Source organism: Adiantum capillus-veneris, chromosome 5 (genome assembly GCF_014529385.1).
Source record: "Adiantum capillus-veneris isolate H3 chromosome 5, ASM1452938v2, whole genome shotgun sequence".
Taxonomy (NCBI): domain Eukaryota; kingdom Viridiplantae; phylum Streptophyta; class Polypodiopsida; order Polypodiales; family Pteridaceae; genus Adiantum; species Adiantum capillus-veneris.
The window spans coordinates 28,329,695-28,339,220 of NC_140935.1; the positions used below are offsets into that span (position 1 = coordinate 28,329,695).

The following is a 9,526-nucleotide window of genomic DNA, read 5'->3' on the forward strand; positions in this document are numbered from 1 at the left end:
AAAGCGTTCTTCTGGTTCTACTTCCAGTCCTCTGGGAAAGCACCTTGAGAAAGAAGCTGATAAACATCATACCATTCAGGGTCAACTGATTCTCCTGCTTCCAGCTGAAACGAGTCAGCATCCACTGGTTTGTCCCTCAAGGATGCTTCTGAATAACCCTCTGTACTTCTGGATAGAAAATCAGCTGCACAATGATTCTTGCCAGGCTTATGAAAAATTCTGAATTCATACTCCATTAGGAACATCATCCATTGTATCAACCTGCCTTGAATAATAACTTTATTAATCAAGAACAGAAGAGCATGATGATCCACATACAAATGGAATAATTTTCCTAACAGGTAATGCCTGAACTTTGTAGCACTGAAAACCATTCCGAGGGCTTCTCGCTGAGTGGTTGTATAACCTTGTTCAGCCTGACTGAATCTGCAACTGGCAAAATAAACAGGATAATCAATCCTTCCATCTGGCTAAGCCAATATCGCCCCCATTGCCAGTCCTGAAGCGTCCACATGTACATAGAAAATGACATCCCAGTTTGGTTGAATAGTTTACTGATAATGGCCTTTTTCAGATTCTGAAAGCTTTCCTCACACTCAGCAGTCCAATTGAACTTTCCAGTCTTCTTTGTGAGATCGTATAATGATACTACTTGAGAAGCAAACTTATGCACAAACCTTCTATAGAAGTTAACATAATCCAGGAAAGAGCTTAGCTCAGATGCATTTCTGGGCGCTTTAGCTTGCTAAACACACTGAATTTTATCGTTGGCCATTTCTATTCCATTACGGGATACCACATGTCCCAGTAGTTGTCCCTTCTATTGAGGAAAACAGATTTAAATGGATTCAGACAAATCCGCTTCTCCTGACAACGTTTGAAAACCATTTCTAGGAGTAGTGAGTGTTGTTCCTCATCTGAATACACAGTAAAGTCATCCATAAAGATAGCGAGGAACCGATGAAGGAACTCATTAAACATTTCCATCATAAACCGTTCAAAAGTAGCTGGTGCATTGCACAAGCCGAAAGGCATCACTAGATACATGACAGCTCCCCACTCGGTGATGAAAGTGGTCTTCATTCTATCTTCAAGAGCGATCTGTAATAACTGGTTATAGCCACTGTAATTGTCCATAAAGCTATACATTTTTTATCCTACAATCTCATCAAGCAACATCTGAGTAAAAGGCAATGGAAATGGATCCTTGATAGTTCGGGCGTTGAGTTTCCTATAGTCAACACAGACTCTCAATTTCCCATTCTTCTTGGGAACGAAGACTATGGGAAACAGCCAATCGCTACTGGCCACTTCCGTCATGAACCAACTTTGAGAAGATTGTCAATCTCCTCCTTAACCTTCTTAGCATAATTGGGGTTTATTCGGTATCTTTGCAGTCGTACTGGCCGAGCATCTGGCTTCAACGGTATCCTGTGTTGGCATACTTCAGGATCCACCCCTTTCAGGTCTGTGTGTTCCCAGGCAAATACGTCTTGTAGTTCTGAAACATCCTGCGTGCCTTTTCCTTCATTATAGGATTGAGATGCTTATTAAACCTTGATCATCCTAGGATTATCCTCCGAGCCTAGGTTCCATTCTTCAACTTCTTGGTCGTCTGGAAGCAACCAATTAGGCCCACCTCTTTTTTGCTTGGTCGACTCCTCAGCATAATCCCAAGATGGCCCATTCAATTCTGAATCAGCATTTTGATTCACTGTGTGCTCTCCAGAATGTACTGGCTCCTCTGCCATGCCATTTTCAGCTGATTCCTCCAGCCTCCCAGCTAATTGAACTGATCTTTCCCCTGTGTTGATTTCAGTAAACTGATCTGGGAATTGCTTTTTCTGCTTGTCGGCCTGCTCTTTATTTAGTAAAACCGCATTCAAGTCAATCTCTGCTCAAGGAAATATGTTCAGACCTGCTAACATTCGTTCAACCTTCTTTGCCTTGTACTTCTGTCATAATTCCTTCGGCCTCAGCTCTTAGTATTATTCGACTGGATTTGAATTCTGCCGCCACTGGCCCCTTCTATGGTTAAGGTTTGATTTACATAGTCGTGAACATTATGTGCTGTTCTCAACCATGGGCGCCCTAGCAGCATCCCGTATGCCCCTTGCACATCCAGAACTAAGAAGCTGGCTTTAAATTTTTCGCTGCATACTCTTATCTGCATATTTTCAATTATGCCCGTAGCTTGTACTACTCTATGATCTACCATTTGCACCTTAAATGGTGTTGGCTTTAGATTCGTAATGCCCATCCTCTGCTGGAGATGGACCCCCATTATATTAGCTCTTGCTCCTCCATCCAAAATAACACTTGAAAGAGGTTCCCATTGCTTTTGAACCTTGTAGTCCACCTGAATGAGTGGTACTTCATCATCTTAGACGGTCGTCAAATCCACTGTTCTGGCCTCCGCTTCAGCTTCCCTGCGCTGTCTGATGAAGTTTTCCACTTCAGGCAAGGTTTTTCTGATATCTTCCAGCTCCACAATAAGCTTCTGAATTCTATCACAGATCTTAGCATGGATTTCTTCTCTCTCCTGATCACACTGGTTATCGAAGCTTGAAGAACTGGTCGTATCTTCACACTGCCATTCCTCCCTTGCAGTGCTCCCAATCCTTCCATCAACTCCCAATTCACCAATCATTCCTTGCACCGCAGCTAGCATGGTCTCAGGTATGCCCGGTATTGACTGATCTTTCTCAATTGATTGGGCTCGTATCTTCTGAATGACTCGGGCTTCAAAATTTTTTGGATGCTCTACTAGCTTCTTGGCTAAATCCTCCGTGATTTTAGCCGCTAGTTCTCTCTGCTCTTGCCATTTATCTACCATCTTCTCTTTACCCTTGGCCTTCCAAATCTCTCTTTGTTGATCCCATTTGCTGTTGTCAGCAGTGACTGGTTTTTTTGGAGTATCTGGAATTTCTTCAATTACCACGCCTTTGCTCCTTGTGACTGCCCATATTGGGACTGGCTCTGGTGCCCTTGCCTCATTATAGCAGAAGGTGCAGGTGCGTCTAGGCATTGAGCCACGAAATGCCCGTACTTTCCACAAGTGTAGCAATTCAAACTTCGGCCCTCGAAGTTACCACGCCCTCTGCCTCGGCCCGTACCCACTTAGAATCAGCCGCATCCTTGACCAGTACCACTGGTACCTGGTCTCTCCTCCTGAGAGGCTTTGGCAGGTTCTACTTTCACTGGTTCAATATAGGCTACCACTGACAGGTCTTTGCCCTTCTTAAAGTGATGAATCTTGATACCACAATTATTCCATAAATGACCAAAGGCCTTACAGTAAGTACAATGTGGGCACTCATTGGAAATATGGTCCTTGGATTTGCATTTCGAACACCAAGTCTCCATTTTCCAAACTGGTTGTCTGGTGTGGCTAATCTTGGCAATTTGCGTAGCCATCTCTTCAATCTTCTTAGTCTAGGATCCCTTCTTTGACTTATCCTTTGACCGTTCATTAGAGCTACTTTCAGAGATGCTAGACACTTCACTGGAATCAGAGCTCTCAGTAGAAGAGCTACTGCTATTGTATCTTGTCTTTTTATGGCTCTTTTCCTTCTTGTCCTGTTGTTCCAGCTTCAGTGCCCATTGTACCAGATCATTGAATTTCTTGGTTGGAGCTGGTACCTCCTGCTCCCTAAGCTTTTTGCTTCGAAAGACATTCAGAAACCATGCACGCAATCGCTTCTCGGACGGCGGTTCCTGTAACTGCCTGGTTAGCTCCTTGATTTTTTCCACATAGATTTGGAATGACAGATTCCTTTGCTTGATATATCCAGTTCACAGAGGATATCTTCATCACCTCTATTGTCAGAATACTCCAGTCTGAAGGCTTTAAGTAGTTTGTTATAGGATCTAAGCTGACAAGCGGGGTAATGGTAGTACCACTTTCTCGCTGCCTCCTTCAAGGTTTGTGGAAAGTATTCCCCCCAATCATACTCATCAATATTCTTCAGCTCGGCATACTGCTCAAAAGCCTGTATGTGAACATCTAGATCATCCTTCTTGCCCCCTTTGAATACTGGAAAGAAATCTTAAAAGAAAATGTATAATCATTTCGATTACCACTGTTCTTGCCGCTTCTCTTCTTAGATTCTGAACGGTGTTTGGGAGTCTTCTTACAGTTGTCAGTATCTGCATCCTAATCAATATCTGTTTCTGTCTCTGTGGCAGTGTTCTCTCTTGCCTGTCTACTAGAAGTGCGGCGACTGCCTTTACTACCTTTGGTACCCTCATCCCCCTGCCTGGACCGAGAACTCTTAGCTTTCCGTGCTTCCCTTTCTGCCCGTCTGCGTCTAGAGTGACTGGAATGTTGTGAGTACTGCGTCTCATCAGGCTAACTTTTCTCCTCATGAGCCTCAGTGTCCGTCACCCTCTCTTGCTTAGGGTCAGATTCTCTTTCCGACTCCTCAGGAATAGGATCAACACGGATGGTGGATTTCTGGCCACGACTGGTTTTGGGTGCCATTGCTGTAGCTGAGAACTTCCAACTGGGAGAATAGTGTTTCAGTCAATGAGCTTGAGATGTAGAGCCACCGTGATCGCCAAAATGGAATTGGAGCTGATCTCTTGAGATAGCTAATTCCAGTGTTAGAAGATTTCAACTATTGGCGATGTATGAGTTCAGACAGTAGACTAGACAAAGGAACAGAAACTGAAGTGGAATACACCTACTAGAATAAGAACCAGACTATGTACTGAGAATGATATTGGGATTTCAAATTCAGATTCAGATTCAGATTACTGAGTTCAGAGTAAGTATAACTGGAATATATTGCTGTATTTGGAATTACAGATGAAGGATTACAATGAGTACAATGTGGCTTATGAACAAAAGGATAGACAGTGCACAATCGACAACAACTGCCAATGATTTGACAACTCGAGTACAATTGCCAACAAATGGCACCAAAACACTAACCCGATTATGCTAACCCGATTACAATGTAATGGGCCCTATTTATATGCCTTGGGTTTACCATGGTAATTATCGTAGTATTTACTGACTGATTCACTACCCCTCTCATAAGAGAGCGTTCCCACCTAGTGAAACTGTCTCAGCCATCTACAACTTATTTCTATTGTTGAAATGGAGTGCTCCTTGTGAGTACACATGTGTACTTGTATTTTATGATTAGTTACCTCCCCTCAATGCCTATTTGTCTGAAAATAGGTTTGGGTAGGAAGCATCCTCGTGGATGGTTTAGGTGGTGCAAGTGCTTGGGGCTCATTTCTATTGTTGGAATGGAGCGTTCCTTGTCACTACACCAATTTCACACTAGTTTTTGTTGTTTTTTGCCTATATAACAATACTTGGTGGGCTCCTAAAGCTGTCTGAAGGGCCTCTAATGTTGCTCGGAGGGCTAGGGCTCTATCCCGGAGGGCAAAATTGACCGGACGGTCTAGTAGCCTTCAGGTCACATGGTCATTTTTTGTGAATGTGAAGACTTGTGAATTGAGAATTTTGAGAACTTATCATGGATTAAGAGACCCACATAAATAAACTGACATACTTGATTATCTTGTTATTATTGAAATGCTCAGCAAAGTGCCTTGCATATCATCGTAATTTGGATTTTGTTACCAAACTATGAAGAAAAGGCACCAACTCGTTGTCCTTGTTAACATAGCCTTGCGATCTTCACATATTCTTACCCTTATTGCCAAATCTTTTGACTCTTGTCTGCACTTATGGAGACACTTTTTCCTCAATCTCGACGCCTTGCCCACTCTATATTGTGCTTTGCACGGCCTATTCATGCCGCCTTGAGGACCTGCACCATCTTTGCATAGCCGTGCTCAATCAAAAGAGTGATCGATCATCAATGACTAGAAAGCCTTGCTTCGCATTCAACCTTGGTTCATCTTGCCCAATTTCTCAATTATCAATCTCTCCATATTTTTGAAATTTTTTGAGTTTTCGAAGATTGCAAAAATTTGGTAATAGTGTTGTGCCTTGAAAACCTCTTCGAACACCCAAGAAGAGGATGAAGGGGAGACCGGCCCATGGGCACCCTCCCTTCATCCTTGTGGTGAGATTTTGGTGGGTTGCCATATCATCACTTATTGTCTTTCTTGTGATTGCGTTAAATTTTGTGACTATGTGAATGTGATAATAACCTTTGTGATCACAAGAAATTTCACTTGATCATGTAAATAACAAATCCCTGGTGAGCAAGGATGTTAATTTTTTATGAAATGGCAAGTTGGTAGGATTGTGGCATTCCTCATTTCATTGGGCTTTGAGATGTCTAATGCACATCATTCATTGGGCTTTGAGATGTCTGATGTACATCATTCATTATATGTGCGAAAGAATGAGGCAAGTCTTCTTGAACTTCCTCTTAGTTGGAGAGAGAGAGAGAGAGAGAGAGAGAGAGAGAGAGAGAGAGAGAAAGAATATCTCATACAATCCAATGCATTACATTATGTTGATTATCAATTTGTTGATATTTTTAAAATCAAATTAGGGTTAAATTATGTAGCTAACAATTTTGCAATTCCATTTAATAAGTAAGCTATGGTTTAATTTGATCTTGAGCTCACCTACTTCAAATCACCACTTCATAACAACGCGCCATAACTATGAAGGGGGAGCATTATGAGAGAGTTATAGCACATTAACTGCACAAATAATCGACAATCTACAATTGCTACTAGCGGCCAACTCTCTCTCTCTCTCTCTCTCTCTCTCTCTCTCTCTCTCTCTCTCTACACAAAGCAACCATTTTCGTTTTGTCTGCATGCAAGAATGTTGTCGACGAGAAGGATTGGCAATACCATAAGAATTGGCAGCTTGCCTTCTACTTGCTGGCGAGAGAATGATGACTGCACTTTAACACTAGTTAAACTCAACCAAGCAATTCACCCAACCGAGTTAGACCTTGAGACAATTGGGAAGGTTCACCATGACAACCGCACCAAGTTTCAACCAAGGCATCTTGATCTTCAAGATCAAATTAGAGGCACGGATAGCATTTAGACTACAATAAGACAACTTTCCAAGGGCACCAAAATATGGCTCTATGTGTGTGTGTGTGTGTGTGTGTGTGTGTGGGAGAGAGATCAATGTGGGTCACTTTCGAGGACTGCGCTTGGATTTCGTGCTATACAAAGTTGCTGATGGTTTTGTCCACAATGCACGACTACGGAGAAAACCAGCAAGATTAGGGTACTCTTTATGTTTGCAACTTGTATTGCAAAGCTTTGGTCCACAACGACTTTAGACCAAAAATTACATTTGAAAGGATTCGAAGGCATCTTGGAGTTTAAATTTGAGCTAAAAACGGCTAGCTTTGCCGACCTAAGAGTTTTCTAAAATCGTGCAATGTTTTAATATACATTTGTTGACTATTATTTATCCTTTCTAGTAAAATTACGTCTCTCTCCCACACCTACTATATAAGACGCCGGCACATAGGCTACTCAAATCCACCTGATTTCAGTATCTCCAAGCTTTTCATTGAAGGCAGTACTATACAACAAGCCATATAACTCAAATCTACCTGATTTCAGTATCTCCAAGCTTTTCATTGAAGGCAGTACACAGTCAAGCAACATGAAGGGCTCAGCTTGCTATGCTCCCCATGTGGTCGTCTTCGGTTATCCTGCGCAAGGCCATGTCAATGGAGCTATGGACCTGTCAAGAAAGCTAGCCTTGCTTGGAGTCTCTGTAACCTTTGTTTGCACTGAAGCCTACATTAACAGCATGCTGAAGCAAGGCTTCGACGCAGGCGGCTTGCCCATTCGCCTCCATGGCCTTCCGGACGGCTTGCCGCAGGAGAAGAGCATCACTGACAGTCTTGAGAATACGCATGTCTCGATAAGAGCCACGGAAAATATGGGCCCTGCTCTTGAAGAGCTTCTGAACAAGCTCAACATGAATGAAGAGGGGCGGGTTGTGTGTGTGGTCTATGATCTTTTGTTGTGGTGGGTGGGACGCCTGGGCAAAGAGCTTCATATTCCTGCATACATCTTCAACCCCATGTCATCTAGCTTCTGCTCATACGTACTATTGCACATTCCTGTTTTTGTATTGCAAGGCCGGCTTCCGCTTGGCTGCCAAACAGACTTGAGTGACAAATCTAACATGTTTAAGATCCCTGATTTCCCATCTCTCCATGTCAGCGAGGTACCTGACATATCTTGGGATCCCAATCCCGTGTGCCCCTTCGATTTTATCATGCGCTGTGCGACGCGATGGCACGATGCAACGGGTATGCTACTCAACACAGTATATGAATTGGAGAAGGAGGTGGTAGATGGCTTGATGGAGAAAGCCCCTGAGTTGGACATAAAGGCAGTGGGTCCGATTCTGCCGGCATCCTTCCTCAAGGGCGAGATGATCAGCGACGAAGCCAGCGCAGTGGCGGAGAGCGCGGATGTGCGGAGGTGCTTCAGGTGGCTGGATGAGCAGCCAGCAGCATCAGTGCTGTACATAGCGTTTGGGACGATTGCCTGCCTGTCGGAGGCTCAGACGCAGGAGCTTGCAATGGGGCTGGAAGCCAGTAAGGAGAGGTTTCTATGGGTTATGAGGATCCCAGATCAGCAGCAAAAGGCCGGAGAGGAGCGAATTACGCGGCTGTTGCGGAGCGGGTTTGAGGAGAGGACTGCAGGGAGGGGAATGGTGCTGTGGGAGCTGGCGCCGCAGAGGAGGATATTGGCGCATCGGGCGATTGCCGGGTTTCTCACGCACTGCGGGTGGAACTCGACGCTGGAGGCGCTGTGCAAGGGGGTGCCCATGTTGTGCTGCCCCATGTTCGGAGACCAAGGCATGAATAGCAAATGGGTGGACGAGATTGCGCACACCGGCAAGCTGTTGAAGAGAGAAGGCGATCAGGTCAATGGTATTGTGAGCAGAGATGAGGTGGAACGCACGACGCGGGAGGTGATCAGTACGTCGAGCACCTTGCGAAGCTCAGCTGCTCGGATACGCGACGTCGCTTGCCATGCTGCCCTCGATGCCACTGGTTCATCCTCCAAAAACCTTCAAGCCTTCGTTGACACTCTCTCTTCCCGCCCAATTCCTGCATGAGCCTTTTGTCAGTCGTCTTGTTTGGCAGGTGTTGCTAAGCTATGGAATGTAGTAGGCAACTTTATGCTTTCGAATAATGGATTATAGTGTACAGAGATTGAACTCTAAAAATTGAAGTGCACTATGGTTCTGGTAATCATAATCATGTACACATGTCGTCCGTGTGTGCAAGGCAGTGGAAATCCTTGTGCCTGTGGCTAGTTATAATTACTAGTGTAGCCTCTCTCTCTCTCTCTCTCTCTCTCTCTCTCTCTCTCTCTCTCTGCGTCACTGTGTTCCCAGACGCTGCAGGCGACACCCATCGGATGCAGGAGAGGCTGGTGCGGGGGGGGGGGCGCGGAATTCGCTCCCCCTTTATCTATTAGTATAGAAACATTTCTTCTTGCATCGAGGCATACATTGAAAATGCCAAACATATAGTGCATGTCACACAAAAGTACCATCCAAAAGTATGGTGGAGAATGAATCAGCATTGTC

The 9,526-nt window shown here is 44.3% G+C and overlaps 1 protein-coding gene across 1 annotated transcript; it reads left to right on the plus strand.

Annotated features, from left to right (window-relative positions):
• Positions 1 to 7,471: 7,471 nt before the first annotated feature.
• On the plus strand, positions 7,472 to 9,239 carry LOC147457064 (UDP-glycosyltransferase 74D1-like). The gene has a single exon (XM_086513507.1). It carries the CDS (start codon positions 7,574 to 7,576, stop codon positions 9,047 to 9,049), a length of 1,476 nt encoding a protein of 491 aa, XP_086369633.1. The 5' UTR covers positions 7,472 to 7,573; the 3' UTR covers positions 9,050 to 9,239.
• The last annotated feature ends 287 nt before the right edge of the window (positions 9,240 to 9,526 follow it).

Excerpts from the sequence above, each read along its gene's own strand:
- LOC147457064 (XM_086513507.1), top strand. The coding sequence starts at position 7,574 with ATGAAGGGCTCAGCTTGCTATGCTCCCCATGTGGTCGTCTTCGGTTAT.